This window comes from Colius striatus, chromosome 2 (genome assembly GCF_028858725.1).
Source record: "Colius striatus isolate bColStr4 chromosome 2, bColStr4.1.hap1, whole genome shotgun sequence".
Taxonomy (NCBI): Eukaryota; Metazoa; Chordata; class Aves; order Coliiformes; family Coliidae; genus Colius; species Colius striatus.
In genome coordinates, this window is record NC_084760.1 from 47,022,229 (window position 1) to 47,041,190 (window position 18,962).

General features: G+C 52.2%; 1 protein-coding gene across 1 annotated transcript in view; it reads left to right on the plus strand.

The window, feature by feature from the left end:
- Positions 1 to 17,081, plus strand: part of OTOF (otoferlin) — a 108,978-nt gene extending 91,897 nt beyond the window's left edge. The window contains exons 31-46 of the mRNA XM_061989496.1: positions 882 to 911; positions 2,978 to 3,124; positions 3,448 to 3,514; positions 5,013 to 5,137; positions 5,811 to 5,945; positions 6,858 to 6,995; positions 8,668 to 8,795; positions 10,043 to 10,213; positions 10,763 to 10,923; positions 11,598 to 11,740; positions 13,251 to 13,339; positions 13,932 to 14,030; positions 15,324 to 15,565; positions 15,771 to 15,949; positions 16,123 to 16,223; positions 16,901 to 17,081. Of these exons, the coding sequence (XP_061845480.1) occupies positions 882 to 911; positions 2,978 to 3,124; positions 3,448 to 3,514; positions 5,013 to 5,137; positions 5,811 to 5,945; positions 6,858 to 6,995; positions 8,668 to 8,795; positions 10,043 to 10,213; positions 10,763 to 10,923; positions 11,598 to 11,740; positions 13,251 to 13,339; positions 13,932 to 14,030; positions 15,324 to 15,565; positions 15,771 to 15,949; positions 16,123 to 16,223; positions 16,901 to 17,081 (2,136 nt within the window). The remainder of the gene's footprint in view (positions 1 to 881; positions 912 to 2,977; positions 3,125 to 3,447; positions 3,515 to 5,012; positions 5,138 to 5,810; positions 5,946 to 6,857; positions 6,996 to 8,667; positions 8,796 to 10,042; positions 10,214 to 10,762; positions 10,924 to 11,597; positions 11,741 to 13,250; positions 13,340 to 13,931; positions 14,031 to 15,323; positions 15,566 to 15,770; positions 15,950 to 16,122; positions 16,224 to 16,900) is intronic.
- The last annotated feature ends 1,881 nt before the right edge of the window (positions 17,082 to 18,962 follow it).

The window sequence follows — 18,962 nt, forward strand, 5'->3', positions numbered from 1 at the left end:
CACAGCCATAGCCACCACTAACTCTTGTCCCTCAGTCCCACAGCTACACAGCTTTGGAATCCCTCCAGGGATAGGGATTCATGTGCAGTTCCTTGTATGCACACCAGAAGCTGTATCATGCATGTATACTCCCTACAACTCTCTGATAGGAGGTTGTTGTGAGGTAGGAGTCAGTCTCTTCTCTCTAGTAATGAAAAAGACAGAAGGAAACAGTTTCAAGTTGCACCAGGGAAGGTTTAGGTTGGAGCTGAGGAAGAACTTTTTCCCTGAGAGGGCTGTCAGCCCCTGTGCCAGGCTGCCCAGGGAGCTGGTGGAGTCCCCATCGCTGGAGCTATTGCAAAGCCGTGTAGCTGAGGTGCTGAGGGACGTGGGTTAGTGGTGGGCTTGGCACTGTGAGGAGAGGGGTTGGACTTGGTGATCTGGAAGGTCTTTACCAACCAAAATGATTCTGTGATTCTATATCTGCTCACATAGCTTCATGCAAGGGGAGCCACAGGTTGTGGGTACGTGGGTATTTCTGGAATGCCCCAGCACCAACATGCTTCTTGAAGTCTACCACAGTAGCTTGCAGACCTTCCTAGATAGAGAAGAAAGGTATTATCCATGCTGAAGGCCAAGGTCTCCTTCCAGACCCAGTCCTTCACTGTTAGGAACTGTGATTCTTCCCAAGCAAACAGAGAGAGAGATGGGTTTGGTGTGCCACAGAAGACGTCTTCCCTGTCTGCAGAGCTTTCCTAGCCTTCATTCAAGGTGTCTGGTTCCTTCATCCTTGGGGAGCTGCCTGTGACTTGTAACGCATGAATATGCTGGTGTATATTCATACTCAGCTGAGGCTGTGTTGCTAACCCGCTCTCCCTCTTCCCTTCCACCCCGGGCGGCAGAACTCCGACTCAGTGGTGAAGGTGGATGTGGTAAGTGATGTATATGCTCTGCATCCCTGCTCTCGACCCTCCACACCTTATCCTACCTTCCTGTGTGGCTTTCAACATATTGTGCACCCTCACAAAGCCCAAGATAGGGGGGGACTATGTTGCATTAAAAGTTAAATTTGGGAGAAAACAACCCCCCTTGCCTTCCAGCTCATCCTCAGATATCAGAGAGGCTGGGAGTTTGTTTATATCCTTGGCTTAGATTCTGAGTGATGCCCAAATTCATGCTGTAATTCTGGATGCATTTGGTATATCAAATTACCACAATTACAAATGCTCGAGTAGCACAGTGCACCTTCAGTCCAGTCATGTTCACAAACCAGCATGGCCACACTGCAGGAGTTTGGTCATGTTCAATAAGAACTCTCATATCTGGATGAACCAATAGTGCAGTTGATTGAAGCATCAGAAGTGTAGAGTCTTTTGGATTGCCAGTGATGAGTACACTACCTGCAAAAAGTTGTCTAAGTATTAAGAATATGAGCAACATGACCAGAGGCGAATGTGTGAAATGATAAAACAACAAAAAATGATAAAAAACCTGAGATTTCTCAGTTTCCCAGCACTTGGTACAACTGAGTGCTGGAATCTCACTCAATGGGTATCCCTGTGGAGGGGGAGAAGTTCAGACCATTGACTGATCTCAGAAAGCAGTGATGAGTCCTCCTGACTCATCTGCAATACTGTCTTCCCCAGCATCCCTCCTTTTTTAAGCCATATTTATGCTGTTTGTTTACTTTCAGGTTGGAGCTTAAGTGACTCTGGTCATACAGACTTTTGTAATAATTAGTGTAAAATTGCCTCACTTTGCTTTTAAAGGCACAGACTAGAGGATATTCAGAGCACATGCTCAGTGAGGGGTGGTCGTACCTTGGACTCAGGTAACCTTTGGAATAGAGGTGTGTTTTGGCATTATAATCACAGAATCACAGAAGATTTGGGGCTAGAAGGGCCCTGCAGAGCTCATCCAGCCCAAGCCCCTGCTCAAGCAGGTTCCCCTCCATCAGGGGGCACAGGAACGTGTCCAGGTGGGTTTGGAAACCTCCCGAGAAGGAGCCTCCACACCCTCCCTGGGCAGCCTGGGCCAGGGCTCCCTCACCTCAACACCAAACAACTTTCTCCTCCTGTGCCAGTGGCACTTGCTGGGTTCCAGCTTATGCCTATTACCCCTTGTCCTGGCACTGGCCACTACAGAACAAAGTGTCAACCCATCTTCCTGACATCCACCCTTTAGATAATAGCAATTGTTGCTGAGGTCCCCCCTCAAATGATGTAATTACATTATACTGAGCAAAGTTCACCTAAAGGACATGATTTCGACAAAAAATGGAAAACGGTTCGCTCAGGGTAGCAATTTGACAGCTTATTAGCTGCACAGTATCATGAAGTTCCCATCCCTGTGGTGGTGTCACCGAGCCTGGCTGTGGTGTCCCCACTCCACCCCACCCTCTGTGCTGTTTTTCTCCCAAGTCAGAGTACCAAGTTGCCCTGTAAGTTTCTGTAAGTCCAAGCAAGTCTCGATAAGTTACCTCTAGTAATTATTCCACAGATCTGCACCAGAGAAGGGTTATGTCATCAATAGTTATGGCAGGGGCTTGATTCCAGCAGATTGGGAAGCTCTTTTGGGCCAGCACTTCTCAGCCCAGCTATCCCAGGAGGAGCAGGGCACCCATGGGAGAGATGCTGGTTATTCTCACCACAACCAGGTACCAGCTGCAAAAGGCTTCCTTGAACCACTGCAGGACCCAGGGTACTTTGCTGGATAGAAGGAGAGTTGCTGTTGTGTATGGTTCAGGTGCTGAATGACAAGGATGAGGAAAAGGAGGAGATGTCTTGGGACTCTGTGTCTCCCTGGAGCCTTGGGCATCTTCCTTTGCTGCTCTGTGCTCCAGTATCTGCAGCTGTAAAAGGGGGAAGGTGTTAATGAGGCCACCAAACCTGGAGGTTTCTGCCTTCTGAAGTACTTCACCCACCACCTCTGCACTTCAAGAGATATTTCACTTTCATCTGATCCCTCTTCTTTGTCTTTGCTCCCCTTTTCCCTGCAGTCTGAGGAAGATAAAGAGAAAAAGAAAAAGAAGAAGAAAGGAGGAGGAGGAGGAGGAGGAGGAGAGGAAGTAGAAGAGGAGGAGCCAGATGAGAGCATGCTGGACTGGTGGTCCAAGTATTTTGCTTCAATTGAAACTATGAAGGAGGTGGGTGCAGAGCGGAGGAGGAGTAATCTGTAGGGAGGAAGAGGAATATCCCGCATGTGTGGTCTCACCTATTTCCATGTGCTCCCAAAGGCTGGGGGCTGTGCTGCTTTCGTCAATAACCCTGTCTGACTGTCGGAAAGGCTTTGTTTTTTAAACTTGGCAGAGATGACCTGGATTCATCTTCCTTGAGCTGGATTCTGGGTGGGCTGATTTGTGTTCAGGCACAGGAATTTAACAACTGTGATCCAGAATTAGGCATTTCCAGCAGGCACAGAGACTTCGGCACAAGCACCCACTCCCTTTTCGCTTCATTTCTCCCCCAGCAACTCCGGCAGCAGGAAGCAGCCGCAGCAGAAGTGGAGGAGAAGGAAGAGATGGAGATTGCAGAAGGTAAGCAGGTTGCGAATGAGAGAGGGAACATGACAGGGAAAAGTAGGACCAAGATTCCTTTTGGTGGCTAGGACATCCCTTTCAGAACCTGCTGTTGCTCTCCTGCCAAACCAGATGCCCACAGAGTGTTGTACGTCCCCATGGAGGGTCCATTTTTGTGAATGCAGGCCTGATGTGGGGTGTTTTGCACCTACATGCCAATGGGAGGTGAATCCAAATCAGAGCACAGGATTGTGGCAGCCTCCAACCCGTCTGTGCTGGGAGGAAAGCCATGTGCAAGTAAAGCAGTTGAGTGATTGGATTCTCTCACTGCCAGAGGGACACTGAGGGGCCGCAGCGTGTCCAGAGCCGGGCAGCAGAGCTGGGGAAGGGGCTGGAGCACAAGTGTGCTGGGGAGGGGCTGAGGGCCCTGGGGGTGTTCAGCCTGGACAACAGGAGCCTGAGGGGAGACATCATCACTCTCTGCAACTCCCTGACAGGAGGTTGTGGCCGTTGCAGGGGTGGTAGGAGTTGGTTGAGATTAATTTTGTACCACAACTTATGTGGACCAAGAGTACTAGTGAGTTTGTCTCTGGATCTAGAAGCCTGAAGACTCCTTGCCAGTCCCACCAGCAGAGCTTGGAGGACTCTCCCTGAGGACTTTCAACCATGCTTTCCATATGTTCAATGTCCTCATGACAGCAGGTGGTTGTCATGCCTGGGCAATGCAAAATCCACTAGCTGAGAAAAATAGAGAGCCTGGTTTCTGTTGGAAAACTCATTTTCATATGATGACAATGATGAGGCCAAGTCTTGCTGAGCTTGGAGGCAATTCTAAGCAGCTCCTTCCTGGGCTTGCTGTCATGGCAAAGCTCCTGGGGGGGCTGTCACGTGTCCCCTACCATTTTATTTCTGTCTTCCGAGAAAGGTCCATTTCCCCTTGTTACTCCCATCCCGTCCTCCTTTCCTCTTCCACATTAAGTCTTTGTGTGTTGCCATCTCTCTGTCCTCATCTGCATTGTCCAGCAGTCATGAAAACTAGCAGAGGCAGCAAGGGATGGCAGAGAGGTGGGAAAAGTTTTCTTTGGGAATTTATTCTGCAGGCTACATACAGCAGGAAAAGTCTCCAGCAAAAGGATGAAAAAGAGGTGCTGTGGGCAGGATCAGGTCTTCTCCCTGCTAGTGAAGCTAGCCAGAGCCTAACTCTCTGTCCATGCTTTGTAGTCTTCCAAATGACTCCTGCTCAGGTCAGCTCTGGAAGTTTCCTGCACCTCTGGGCTCCTGGAGGTGCTATGACCTGGGCAGCAGTGGCCAGAGCTCAAGGAAAGAGAGGAAAGGACAGGAATGGGAGTTGCAGGCAGTAGCAGCTGTCAGCTTCCATGCTCCTCCTGTTTGAAAGACTTTGATCAAGTCCCTTCTCTATGTCTCTTCCACACTCCTCGCCCTCATTTCTGTCTTCTCCCTCCCTGTCACTGCCCCTTGGACTGAGAAATCAAATTTGATTACTCTCCCATGAAAGGTTCCAAGGGTCAGGCGAAGAACAGGGAGAAGTCCAAGGCACCCAAAGACGATAAGAAAAAGAAGCAACAGCCAGCCCCTGAGCTTCCTGAGAAGAAGAACAAGCAGAAGATTGATGAACTGAAGGTGCGTGTGTGGGGAGGGTAAGAGGAAGGCCCTGCCTGCTCAGGGGCAGGCTGAAGGCCTGGCAGGATGGCTCTCCCAGCCAGCTGGAGATCAGGGCAGGATGGATCGACCCTGCATGACGCACTTTGCCTATTTCAGGGGTGTCTAACCCCAGGTGAGATGTGCCTTGAGACTTCCAAGTTGGAGGGAGTCAGACGTAACAAAGTTTACAGAAAAGGAGTTGCCATGGGATAGGAGCATCCTTGGGGCAGCTTTACTGTGCCTTGGCTGGAGAGGAGAATTTTCAGCCTGGCCAAGGTTGACCCAGACAGGACTCCAGCGGAAGGATGGGCTCTGGCCCATGGTGGAGTTAGGAATAATCCTAATTAATTATGATTAATGGAGTCTGTGATCCTGGGGTTTGGAAGGAGTTTGAACCTGGATCTTGCACAGAGGGGGTACAGCTGCCTTCTCCATCCATCTGAGCTTCCCTCCTGTACATGAGCAGTTTGAGGAGGTGCTTGTGGCATCAAGGTCCAACTCAATGAGCCCTTGGAGACTGGCAGCCAAAGTGTTCGTGTTCCCTCTGAGTTGCTTCAGGCAGTCACCGCATCTTTTCCTCACCTTTTGGGTTGTTTAGGTTGGCGCTTTTTATTTCATTAACTTCCTTCTCTTTAACTTTCTGTCATCTCAGGTCTTCGACAAAGAGCTGGAAACAGAGTTTGATAACTTTGAGGACTGGCTGCACACTTTCAACCTGCTCCGTGGGAAGATTGGGGACAATGATGACAACGCAACAGAAGAGGAGCGAATAGTGGGGAGGTTCAAAGTGAGTCTGGTTGCTGAGTCTGGCCAGGGCAGGAGCTGCTTGGGGAGTTTGTGCCAAGAGGTTTCTCTGCTGAAGGAAGGTTTAGCAGGAAGGGGTTGGATGCAATAGAAACCTATTTACACTGACCCAGCTGCAGGCACCTTGCAGGGAGAGAGAGCCTTCAAAGATACTCCCAGAGCTCAGATGGCTTCAAAGAGCTCATCCACAGAGATGCTGACCTGCAGGCAAACAGATCCTTAATGATTCTTACAGAAGGTGATGAGAAAAGCAGCTCCTCATAATTGTCCACTGTAAAAATGTCATGTACCTGGGTTATCTCTGTGAAGCATTTTTCACCAATACCAGTCCTCTGGGCTCATGTCCAGTCCTTAAGCAACGTAAGGAGCACATCTCTCAGCTATGAAGTTCTTGGACAAAAACCTTTTTGGGGGTGTGATCCTGGCCAGATGAAGCCTGTTGATTCCAATTGTTCCTTTTGTTTGCTTAGCAAAGGAGATGAGGCAGTTCCCCACTTTACTAGGATCAGGTGCTTAGGAATTGTAGAAATCAGCAGTGTTTCATATGGTAGTTCCCAGATTTTCCTGCACATCCCTCATCAACCCTCTTATTCCCGTTGCTTTTGTCCTCCTGCCAGTTTTACTCTTGGAAATCCCTGCCCATGAGCACCTTGCCAGCCTGATTCCTCTGCAGTCCTCCTTCCCTTTGTCCGACTTCTCTGCTCATGGTTGTAGCCCCTTGAAGAGGTACTTTTGGGGTGGAGAAACTTTCCAGATCTGGCCTCTCTGCTCCAGCACGTGCCTAGAAACAAGGATATTTACTGGCTTTTCAGGAAGGGTGGTTTGGGATGGATCTGCTAACACTGAGCCCCTGAACAACAGGACCTTCATTGGGCTGTGCTCTCCCTCACACCAGGGCTCCATCTGTGTCTACAAAGTGCCTCTCCCAGATGATATCACCAAGGAGGCAGGATACGACCCTAACTTTGGCATGTTCCAGGGCATCCCCAGCAACGACCCCATCAATGTGCTGGTCCGAGTCTACATCGTGCGGGTGAGTGCAGCCGTTGAGGTGTGGTGAGTGTGGGATTGTCCCTTCCTGCCATGACACAAGCCCAGGAGCTGGTCCCAGAGCTGTAGGGATGTTGAGTTTTAGCTCTCAGGGCCCAGGATACAGCATGAGGACTAGAGCAGCTCATTGGTGGGAATTTGAATGGAGGCACATAGCTGTGTGCTCCCAGCACCAGAAGAAAGAGAGATCTAAGATCCTGACAGATCCCAAGACATCTCTTCTGGTATATAGGATGGACCAACATGTCTGTTCTAGTGCTTAAGAGAATAATTTGGATAAGCCTGGACTATGAGGTGCTGGTTCCTTACAGAGCCATGCCACCTCAGTGACACATGTAGAGCAGAATGGGAACTGGTTGGGGCAAGTGGGACCTGGTTGAAGGGCATGGCATCTTCTTGAACTTAGCATAGAATTCCCAAATGGTGGGGCTTGGCAGGGCCCTGCAGAGCTCATCCAGCTCAACTCCTGCTCAAGCAGGTTCCCCTCCATCAGGGGGCACAGGAACGTGTCCAGGCGGGTTTGGAAACCTCCCAAGAGGGAGACTCCACACCCTCCCTGGGCAGCCTGGGCCAGGGCTCCCTCACCTCAACAACAAACAAGTTTCCCTACCTGTTCCAGTGGAACTTGCTGGGTTCCAGTTTATGTCCATTAGCCCTTGTCCTGGCACTGGCCACTACGGAAAAAAGTGTCACCACATCTTTTTTACATTCTCCATTTAGGTACTTAGAAGTGTTGAAGGGGGTTCCCCCTCAGCCTTCTCTTCTCCAGGCTGAGCAGCCCCAGGTCCCGCAGCCTTTCCTCCTCACAGAGATGTTCCAGTCCCCTCAGCATCCTCGTAGCCCTGCACTGGCCTCTCTGCAGCAGTTCCCTGTCTCTCTGGAACCGGGGAGCCCAGAACTGGACACAAGACTCCAGATGAGGCCTCAGCAGGGCAGAGAAGAGGGGGAGGAAAACCTCTCTCCACCTGCTGAACACACTCTTCTTCATTCCCCCCAGGATGCCACTGGCCTTCTTTCCCATGAGGGCACATTGCTGCTCATGTTTGGTTTGCAAATGCACTGAGTGGTTATTGATCTGATCCCGATCCTGTACGTTTCTTGATACAGAGTGTATCCTGCAAAAACTCATTTCCTGAGCTGAGCATGTAAATGAGGTACTGTAGCCAGGCATTTGAGAGCGCTCTCTATCCTGCTAAAAGCACTTGGGCTGCCCTTTGCACCACATTAACCTGGTGTTTTACAAGTACAACCTGCTTTTGTCTATATTTTCCACCAGTCTGACCATCTATCGAGCACTCCATCCCACTGCCTGATGGGGTAATGAGCCTCCCATCCACCACCAACAGACTGAGGCTGTAATGGTAGTCACCACCTTGGTAGTGGTAGCACCACCAACCAGGACTGGCTAGATGTTTCCTGGCTTGGGCATCTGCTGTTGTGTGCCAAGAAGGAGGCTGGGACTGGAGCGATAGAGATACTCACTGCTTTTACAGGGAGAAGCCAGAAGCCCTTGGCCCTCTAGTAGGTTGTGGAGAGAACTTGCCACATGCTCATGGCCAGACAAGGCGAAATGGTCTCAGGGAGGGAGAATGGGGCCATCCCTGAACTCTTCACTGCTGTAGATAGCACTGATATATCTCATCTGTTCTTTTCAGGCCACGGATCTTCACCCAGCTGATATCAATGGGAAAGCTGACCCCTATATTGCCATCAAGCTGGGGAAAACAGACATAAAAGACAAGGAGAACTACATCTCCAAGCAGCTGAACCCTGTCTTTGGAAAGTGAGTTGTCCCTGTCCTGTTACCTGTGTGTATGTGGAAGTGATAAGCTAAACCTGAGCCAAGCTTGCCAGCCCTTGGTCCTGCACAGTGCAGCTGCTGCTGGGGCTCAAAAGAAGGGACTTATCACACAGAACCTTCCTTGCAAGCAATGTAGAACGTCCTACATTGGATGCTCTGTGGAGAGAGACCTTGGAGTTCTGATTGATAAAAAACTAAACATGAGCAGCAATCTGCCCTCGTGGGCAAGGCGGCCAGTGGCATCCAGGGGATAATGAAAAGAGTGTGGGCAGCAGGTGGAGGGAGGTTCTTCTCCCCTCTCCTCTGCCCTGCTGAGGCCTCATCTGGAGTCCTGTGTCCAGTTCTGGGCTCTCCAGCTCAAGAGAGACAGGGAACTGCTGGAGAGGGGCCAGCACAGGGCCGCCAAGATGCTGAGGGCACTGGAACACCTGTGTGAGGAGGAAAGGCAGCAGGACCTGGGGCTGTTCAGCCTGGAGAAGAGAAGGCTGAGGGGGGACCTCATCAATGCTTATATAGTACCTAAAGAGTGGGTGTGGAGAAGATGGGGCCAGTGTTTGTTGTGTAGTGGCCAGTGCCAGGACAAGGGGTCATGGGCACAAGCTGGAACTCAGCAAGTGCTAGTGGCACAGGAGGAGAAACTTGTTTGTTGTTGGGGTGAGGGAGCCCTGGCCCAGGCTGCCCAGGGAGGGTGTGGAGGCTCCTTCTTGGGAGGTTTCCAAACCCACCTGGACACATTCTTTTGTCCCCTGATGGAGGGGAACCTGCTTGAGCAAGGGGTTGGGCTGGATGAGTTCCATCCCCAATCCCACCATTTGGGAATTCTGTGATCTACATTTCAGACATCTGTCCTTCTTTGCCAAGCAGTATGCTCAATAAAGTAAAGGGTGTTCAAGAGACATTCATATCTGATTGAAATTAAGCAGCTACTTTGGGAATCATTGGCCCCAAGCTTCAGTGAGAGCATAGCCTGGCTCTCCAGTGACATCCAAACCTAGTTTCAGGGCTATTGAGACATCCAAGTCAATCAGTCACCCTGTACCATCTCCTGTCCAGGGCTGCTGGATCTGAAACAGTCCACACAGAGATTTATTTAAAACCCCTACCTCAGATGTCCTGCCGTGGTAAATGCAAACTAAACCCACAGGTTGGAGCAGACACACCTTACCCATGGGTCTGTCTTGGGGAGCAGCCAGACCCTTCAGCAGCTTTCCTGATTTGCTTTGGTTTAGATCCTTTGACATCGAGGCTACCTTCCCCATGGAGTCCATGCTGACGGTGTCAGTGTACGACTGGGACTTGGTGGGGACCGATGACCTCATTGGAGAGACCAAGATTGACCTGGAGAACCGCTACTACAGCAAGCACCGAGCTACCTGCGGGGTGGCACAGACCTACTCCATGTACGAGCAAAGCCTTATCTGCACAGCCTTCTGCCTGAGTTGATGCTTGTCTTGCCTTCCACACCAAGCCCAGTTCTCCTGCAGGAATCTCCCTCCTTCTTGCCTGCTAATGGAGGGGTCTAGCCTGTACCTTTCAGACAGGTTTTGTGATCAGCACCGCAGGGGAGCAGCTTGTAAGGAGCCCAGGGCAGAGAGGAAAGGGCTGAGGGGCACCGGTGAGACTTGGCAGAGAGGTGAGGACAGAGCTGAAATAGCAGCAGGGCCAAAGGATCAATGCTGATTGTCAGGAGTTGAATGTGCTGGGAATTTCAGGTCTGGATCGGCAAAAGAGTAAAAGGACTGGGGTGGAAAGGTCTTCAGCAAAGTGTAGAGTGAGGGAAGGGGTCCTAGTCTGCTCTGAAGTTTCATGTTTGCTGCCTCAGGTCCTTTTCCTGTGAATCCTAGGCCCTTCACAGCAGCAGTGTTTGTTCTGTTGGCAGAGGGGAACAAAGCTCACTTATTCCTCTAAATCTTGCTTTTCCTTTACTGACCTTGCCCTCCTCTTCACAGACACGGTTATAACACCTGGCGTGACCCCATGAAGCCCTCCCAAATCCTGTCGAAGCTGTGCAAAGAGGGCAAGGTGGATGGGCCGCACTTTGGGCCAGGAGGAAGAGTGAAAGTTGCCAACAGGGTCTTCACCGGCCCCACGGAGATTGAGGATGAAAATGGTACTTGCCCCATAGGATGAAGGCTGTGGAGGGGAGGAAGGGTCTGAGGTGTCCCCTCATCATCCAGAGAATGATATAGTGGCCCCATCACCCCAAAGCAGCATGCCAATCACTTCCCAACCACCACCTTAAATGGCTCTTTCAGTATATGACCAGTTAGAGTCTTATAGACCACCCCAGCCAGTGGGTTGCTCTCAGAATCACTTGTGGGCATCTGTGCCACAGCATCACCAAAGCTGCCTTTGAGAACTTCCTCCTGGAAGTGTATGCCCAAGGAGCAATGAAAACCACCCTGACTTTTCTAGGGTTCAGCATGCCATTCTCCATCTAACTGCATCCTCAAACAACGGTGGTGTCCAAGCATACTCACATGTGCTCAAGGATGATGAAGGCAGGCCAGGGTGGGTGCAGAAGAGGAGGAGAACATGGTCGATGGATACAGAGCTTATTTGGCCTGGAAAAGAGGATCTGGACCTTCTGTAAATGCCTAGAGAGAGGAAAAAGATTGAAGTTAGGAAGTGTTGTCTGAAGGACAAGGTGGACACAAGGAAATGGAGAGGGGTAGCTAGCAGGCAGTTCCCCTTTGGATCAGGGGTAGAGGAGCCAGGCTCTTTGCTGTCCCTGGTTTCTCTCTGCCCAGTTCTCTAAGCTCAGCCTTCCTTTTGCCCATGCAGGTCAGAAGAAGCAGACAGATGAGCACTTGGCCCTGGCTGTGCTGCGTCACTGGGAGGACATTCCCCGGGCAGGCTGCAAGCTGGTCCCTGAGCATGTGGAGACGCGGCCACTGCTAAACCCTGACAAGCCAGGCATCGAGCAGGTCCTCAAAGGCCCAGAGCAGAGGAGGTGGCAGCCCACACTGAGGGGTCCCGAGATCCTCCAGGCGGGGAGGATGTGGTGGTTTAACCCTGTCTGGGTGCCAGGCGCCCACCAAGTCCTTCTATCATGCCCCCTCCTCAACTGGATAGGGGAGAGAGAAATATAACAAGGGACTCACAAGTGGAGATAAGGACAGGGAGATCACTCAGCAGTTACCAGCATTCACAAAACACACTCAACTTGGGGAGAGATGTTTTTGGTTTATTAACAAAGAATCAAAATAGAGAAATTAAACTCAAATCTTAACACATTTTCCCCCCCCACCCCACCCCTTATTCCCAGGACTCTCCCTCTTCCCCTGCAGTGGCACAGGGGTGGTGGAGAATGAGGGTTATGGTCAGTCCATCACAGATGGTCTCTGCTGCTGCTTCCTCTCAGGGGGAGGCCTCCTCACACTTACACTGCTACACTGTGGGGTCCCTCCCATGGGAGATAGTTCTCCATGAACTTCTCCACGTGGGTCCTTCCCACAGGCTGCAGTTCTTCACAAACTGCCCCAGTGTGGGTCTCATCCATAGGGAAACAGTCCCTCAGGAACGAGCTGCTCCAGCGTGGGTCCCCCACAGGGTCACAAGTCCTGACAGCAAACCTGCTCCAGCCTGGGCTCCTCTCTCCAGGGGTTCCCAGGTCCTGCCAGGAACTTGCTCCAGCGTGGGCTTCCCACGGGGTCTCAGCCTCCCTCGGGCACCCACCCGCTGCAGTGTGGGATCCTCCCCAGGCTCAGGTGGGTCTCTGCTGCCCTGTGGCCTCCATGGCTGCAGGGGCACAGCTGCCTCACCATGGGCTGCACCACAGCTCACAGGGGAATCTCTGCTCTGGCGCCCAGGCACCTCCTCTCCCTCCTTCTCCACTGACCTTGGTGTCTGGGGAGCTGTTGTTCTCACATTCTCACTCCCTCCTGCTGCTGCAGTTTTGCCTCTGTGCAGCAATTTCTTCCCCTTCTCCAACCTGTCAATCCCTGAGGTGTGACCTCTGTCGCTGATGGGCTCGACCTTTGTCAATGGTGGGTCCATCTCAGAGACACTGGCCCTGTCACATACAGGGGAAGCTTCCAGCAGCTCATAGAGGGAAATTTCACCCGGGCAGACAACTCCTTACCCACCTTATTGTGAGCAGTGGAAGTTGGGGAGGCATCCTGCAAGGAGTGGCGCTTGGGTGTCAAGAGCCCCTCACAGTCACCTCTTAATCCTAACTGACTAAATCTTCAGTGCCTCTCCTGCTCCACCCTGCATCCATTTCATACCCCAAAGTCTCTTGGTCCCTGCCTTTGGCACCACACCACGCCATGAGGAGTGGAAAAGGATTAATGGCATGGGGGAACCCTGCCCTGTCCCAGATCATGGCCAGACTGACGTGGAAGGGCAAGAAGACGTGGGGGGGAACACTGCCAGAGGGGGAATGGGCAGCAAGGAGGGACAAGGGAAGCTGATTGCACCTCTCAAACCTTGCAGGGTCGCCTGGAGATGTGGGTCGACATGTTCCCGATGGACATGCCAGCGCCTGGCCCTGCCATTGATATATCTCCCAGGAAACCAAAGAAGTAAGGAAGCTCTCACCCAAGCAACCCCAGAGAGAACTCCAGGCTAGGGATGGAGCCCTGCTTCTCCCCTCTCCTGCTGCTGCTCCATGGCCCAGCCCTCTGCCTGGGTGCCTTGACTGGAACAGGGCTTGTTCAGCCTGGAGAAACCCTTATTTGTCTCTACAACTACCTGACAAGAGGTTGTAGTGAAGTGGGACTCAGTCTCTTCTCCCAGCACAAGAGGAAACAGCCTCATGTTGCCGCAGGGGAAGTTTAGATTGGAGCTGAGGAAGAGCTTGTTCACTGAGATGGTTGTCAGCCCCTGTCCCAGGCTGCCCAGGGAGCTGGTGGAGTTCCCATCCCTGGAGCTATTGCAAAGCCGTGTAGCTGAGGTGCTGAGGGACATGGGTTAGTGGTGGGCTTGGCAGGGTGAGGGGAGGAGGTAGACTCAAGGATCCATCCAACCTGCTCCAAGACCCATCCAACCTGCTCTTGAGTGCTGACAGGGTTGGGGCAGCCACAGCCTCTCTGGGCAGCCTCACCCCATTCCTTTCTGCCATTCCCCATGTCCTGCCTCCCTGCCTCACCTCCTTGTCTCCCTTCCTCCTGCCAGATACGAGCTTCGAGTGATAGTGTGGAACACAGATGAGGTCATCTTGGAGGACGACGACTACTTCACAGGCGAGAAATCCAGTGACATTTTTGTCAGGGGGTAGGTAGAGTGTGACATGCCGTCACCACCTCCTCTGCTTCTACTTAGGGTTGTCAGTGCTCTCGGGTGTCTGGAATGGTTTTGGGGTGGAAAGAGGGAATACAATATTGACTATGCTGGAAGATCAGACAGCACCAATGCTGCTGTGGTCTTCTGTGCCAAGTTTCTTGCCTCACCATCTCTCTCTTGGCTGCATAACCCATTGTGTATGCCCAGCCTGGCTGCCCAGCTTTGAGCTGAGGGTTGTTATGTGGAAGAACGATGAGGTGGGTTTGGAAGATAATGTTTTCCTGACGGGTCTGATATCTATGTCAGGGAGCAGTGGCTGAGGCCTTGCTGCTTGGTCCTGTCTGCCCCTCTTCCCCTTTTTGAGCTTGTCTTGATGCTCCCACTTGGCATTCCAGCCCTGTCACCTCCAATTCCAGCATCTGGCGCCAAACTACAGTTAGTTGACTCTTGCTCAGTTGTAGGGGAACACCCCTTCCAAAACTCACCCATATGGAGATGAGGGGACCCACATCCCCATAGCACAATTCTTCACATGACCTTAAATCAATGCAATGGCATTTCAGGCTGGTGTCTGACTCTCTGGTGACTTCCTAACAGTCTGTTAAATGGCACCCTGCCAGCTCAGGCCAGATCTTTGCTTGCAGCTTGTGCTACTCTTGGAAAACTGGGTCTGATTTTGTTATCTAACTCAGGTCCCATCAGCCCAGTGATTTGCCGATATGGACCATCTTCTGTGTCCCTTTTGCTCTGTGAATTCTGCCCAGAAAATTACGATCATAAATACATGTGAGGGCAAGGTGGGCAGAGCCCTAAATGGTGGACTCAGGTAGATGTGCTCTGACACAGGGAGCTGCAGTGACTGACACAGTCTGAGCTCAGTCCACATGGGCAGCTGCCATCAGGGGAGGTTTAACTACCTCATGTGGAGTGAGAAGGTCTCAACAGCCTCCTTGGGGCCCAACTGCTCCACCAATGTGAGATGGGGACAGTATTCTCTGCTTCAGACTCTCCAGCGATGCTCCATCCTCCCGTCTACCTCTTTAACGAAGACTCCTGATGACCCTCTTGCATTTCTTTCTCTCAAACCCCTCCTGTTCCTTCTAGTGCCATCTTGCCTCAAAGCCAATTCTGCCCCTTGGAGATGCTGCTGTGGTAGTTTAAGCAGCTCATTGCTAACATCTTTTAGGTCTTTTCAGTCTATCCTGGAGAGGACAGGAGAGGTCCTGTGCCCTCTCCTCCCTCCTGTAACATGTGGCACCCCTCTCACACCTCTGGGCCCTGCAGGTGGCTAAAGGGTCAGCAGGAGGACAAGCAAGACACAGATGTCCATTACCACTCACTCACTGGTGAAGGCAACTTCAACTGGCGTTACATTTTTCCCTTTGACTACCTGATGGCCGAGGAGAGGATCGTCATCTCCAAGAAGGAGTCGATGTTCTCTTGGGATGAGACCGAGTATAAGATCCCAGCTCGCCTCACACTCCAGGTCTGGGATGCCGACCACTTCTCAGCTGATGATTTCCTCGGTAAGCGGAGGGTCCTCTGAGCTGGGGCTGCCATCCAGGAGCACACAGCTGGACAAGGAGAGCTATTGCAAAGCCGTGTAGCTGAGGTGCTGAGGGACATGGGTTAGTGGTGGGCTTGGCAGCGTGAGGGGAGGGGGTGGACTCGAGGAGCTTAAAGGTCTTTTCCAGCTGAAATGGTTCTGTAATTGTGTGCTTCTCCTGCCAGGGACCATTGAGCTGGACCTGAACCGCTTCCCCCGGGGAGCAAAGACATCAAAACAGTGCACCCTGGAGATGGTGACAAACGAGGCAGAGCTGCCCATGATCTCCATCTTCAAGCAGAAGCGGGTGAAGGGCTGGTGGCCATTTGTGGCCAGACATGAGAATGATGAGCTGGAGATCACTGTAAGGATGGGGAAAAGGGACAGATTTTGCATACTGGGGCTTGTACTCTTTGCAGCACCTTTCACCACCCTGCACTCACCTCTGCTCTCTCAGGTCCCCTCTGTCAGCATGTCTTGAGGGGCTGAGATGAGGAGCATTGCCTGGGGCTCAACACACCTCTCTGCTCCCTGCAGGGGAAAGTGGAGGCTGAATTGCACCTTCTGACAGCGGAGGAGGCAGAGAAATCCCCTGCTGGGCTAGCTCGCAACGAGCCTGACCCACTGGAGAAACCAAAGTAAGTAGGAAACCTCCACTCCTCACCAGGCACCTGGGCTTCTGTGAGATAGTGGTGGGAGTTGGAGGGGGTTCCCTGGAGGGGGAGCCAGGCATCGGGTATCAAAGTCATGTTAGAGGATACCCAGAGAGGCTGTGGCTGCCCCATGCCTGTCAGTGTTGGATGGGGCTTGGAGCAGCCTGGTCTGGTAGAAGGTGTCTCTGCTCATGGAAGAGGGTTGTAATTAGATGAGCTTTAAGTTCTCTTCCAATTCAAGTTATGCTAGGATTTGATGATTCTGTGCAGGAGTGAGGGTCATAGGCAGAGCCATCTCCACTGTTCCCCCCCATTGCCTGCAATTCCCTGCCCTGCTGCTTTTCCTTACTCTTCCTCCTCTGCCTCTCTTGTTGGCTCCATCCCCTTTCCCCACCCCCCCGTCTTCTCTTTCTCTCCAGTCCTTACTGTCAGTTGCCAGCTTTGACTAAATCCTCATGCTGCCTCAAAAACCTGCATTACTCCATCTGACATGTGAAGCTGACTCCCCTTGTCCATCCTCCTGATCCTCCTGGTTGGGCTCTTTCACTCTGTGCCAGCAAAGGGGATCCTGCACTTCCCTTTGCCCACCACGTCTGTGTTGATTTGCCTGCCCTGGGTCCCATCTCCGTGGCATTAATGATGGCTATTTGCTTCCCCTGCAGCCGCCCAGACACGTCCTTCATCTGGTTCCTGAACCCTCTCAAGTCCATCAAGTACCTCATCTGCACACGCTACAAGTGGCTCATCATCAAAATCGTCCTGGCCCTGCTGCTCCTCATCATGATCGCCCTCTTCCTCTACAGCATGCCAGGCTATATGGTCAAGAAGCTGCTGGGAGCATGAAGCATGGAAGCCTCTCCCACGTCCCCAGTCCCACACCAGCACCTTCCCCAGCCTTGTGCCCTTCTCCTTCCCACAGCCTCTCAGCTGCCTCAGGGGACATCTCCTCTGTGCTGCTGCTGCTGCTGCTGGACCTCTTCTTCTGCATTTCTCCTCTTTGGGTCCCACTTGTGGCTTGAGTCCCAGAGAAATGGGGCTGGAGGCTGGAGTTGATGCTGAGGCTGTGCATCCCTTACTGGGGCTGGTAGAGGTGCCCAGCTGGCTACTGCAGGGCATCCAGGCTGGGGTCTGCAAGCCCTTTTCCTACTGGGATCGTGGCCAGTGTCCTCCCGGGTAGCTCAAGCCCCCAGCCCCACGGGAAGGGAAAGGAGACCCGGGGCTGCATCGCCAGAGCCATGGGAGCTCTCCTGAAAGGCTGGTTGGAGGGATGTTCAGCAACAAGGATGGAGGAGGGAGCTGGGCCAGCTGGGGCCATGCCAGCCCCACTAGTGTGGGGACAAGTCCAAGCAGCTTCGTCCCCACGACAGCACTGTCCCTGCTCAACTCATCACTCTAGAGGTCACCATCCCCAACATGGGGGCCTATCCCACCACAGGGACACCATCTTCCTACGGTTACTGACACACAGATGGTGGTAGGCCATCCCCAGGGGCCCACAGGTTCCCGGGTGCAGTGTGAGCTCCCTGGGGCCTTCTCAACACTCAAGTTTGTTTCGTTTGGGTTGACGTGTTGCGGCTGGAGTCTCTCTTGCCGTGTATGTTAGAGAATGGCTGTTTTCTCAGCTTGTTGCAACATTCAGCTGTTGAAAAGTCACCTTTCGCAGCTTCGAGTGTGCAAAACCCTCAGTGGAAATTGAGAAGATCTCGGGGATGTTTTTAGGATAAGACTGTTTCAATCAATCAGTAAAAATCAGCTTTCACTTCCAAGTTCTGTAATAAAGTCTGGCATTAGAGGGGAGAGGGCTCATCACTGACTGCTCTTAAAGGTAGGCCCTTTTCTCCTTCCCAGTCCCAGCCTCTCCTCACATTGCCCTGGGAAGCCCCAATTCACCTGCCCTGAGCACAGGATATTAGGAAGAAGTCCAATCCAACACCTCCCCTCACCCTGCCAAGCCCACCACTAACCCATGTCCCTCAGCTACACGGCTCTGCAATAGCTCCAGGGATGGGGACTCCACCACCTCCCTGGGCAGCCTGGGACAGGGGCTGACAACCCTCTCAATGAAAAAGCTCTTCCTCAGCTCCAATCTAAACCTCCCCTGGGACAACTTGAGGTCATTTCCTCTTGTTCTGTCATTCATCACTGGGGAGCAGAGTCTGACCCCCACCTCCCCATGAACTAGTGAATTCCAACATTAGTTTCATCTGGACAAAGGAATTCAAGTCCTGGTTTCTTTATTTTTCTCTCTCAATATGCCCATAAAATAAAGATTTATTTACAGAGTACATTGTCCTGTAAACCTCTGTGGACCAAACAGACCATGACAGCAGCCACTACTGATTGTGCTGCCAAAATGCCATTGTTCCTAACAATCCTTTAAGTATATTACACCTACCACGACAATCCTCTTAGAGGAAACCTTTGAGAAGGCTGATAAAGGATGAGGCGTCACCTCAACACACCGAGGCTTTAGCCCCAGGGAACGCACGGGGCCGGGCACCAGAAGAGGCTGCTGGGCTCTTGGGTTCCTCTCAAGGCTTTGCCACCAGCCTGCAGCCTCCTGCACTGCTGCCCCGGCAGCTTTGGCCGTGGCTCCCCTGTCTCTGGGTCACGCCACATCCCCCACCTGCTGCTCTGAGGTTCCCCAGCCTGGCACCGCGGTGGCTGCTCACCCATGTCCTGCAAAGGTGGCTTAAAGGTGGCCTGGCCAAAACCAAGAGCCCA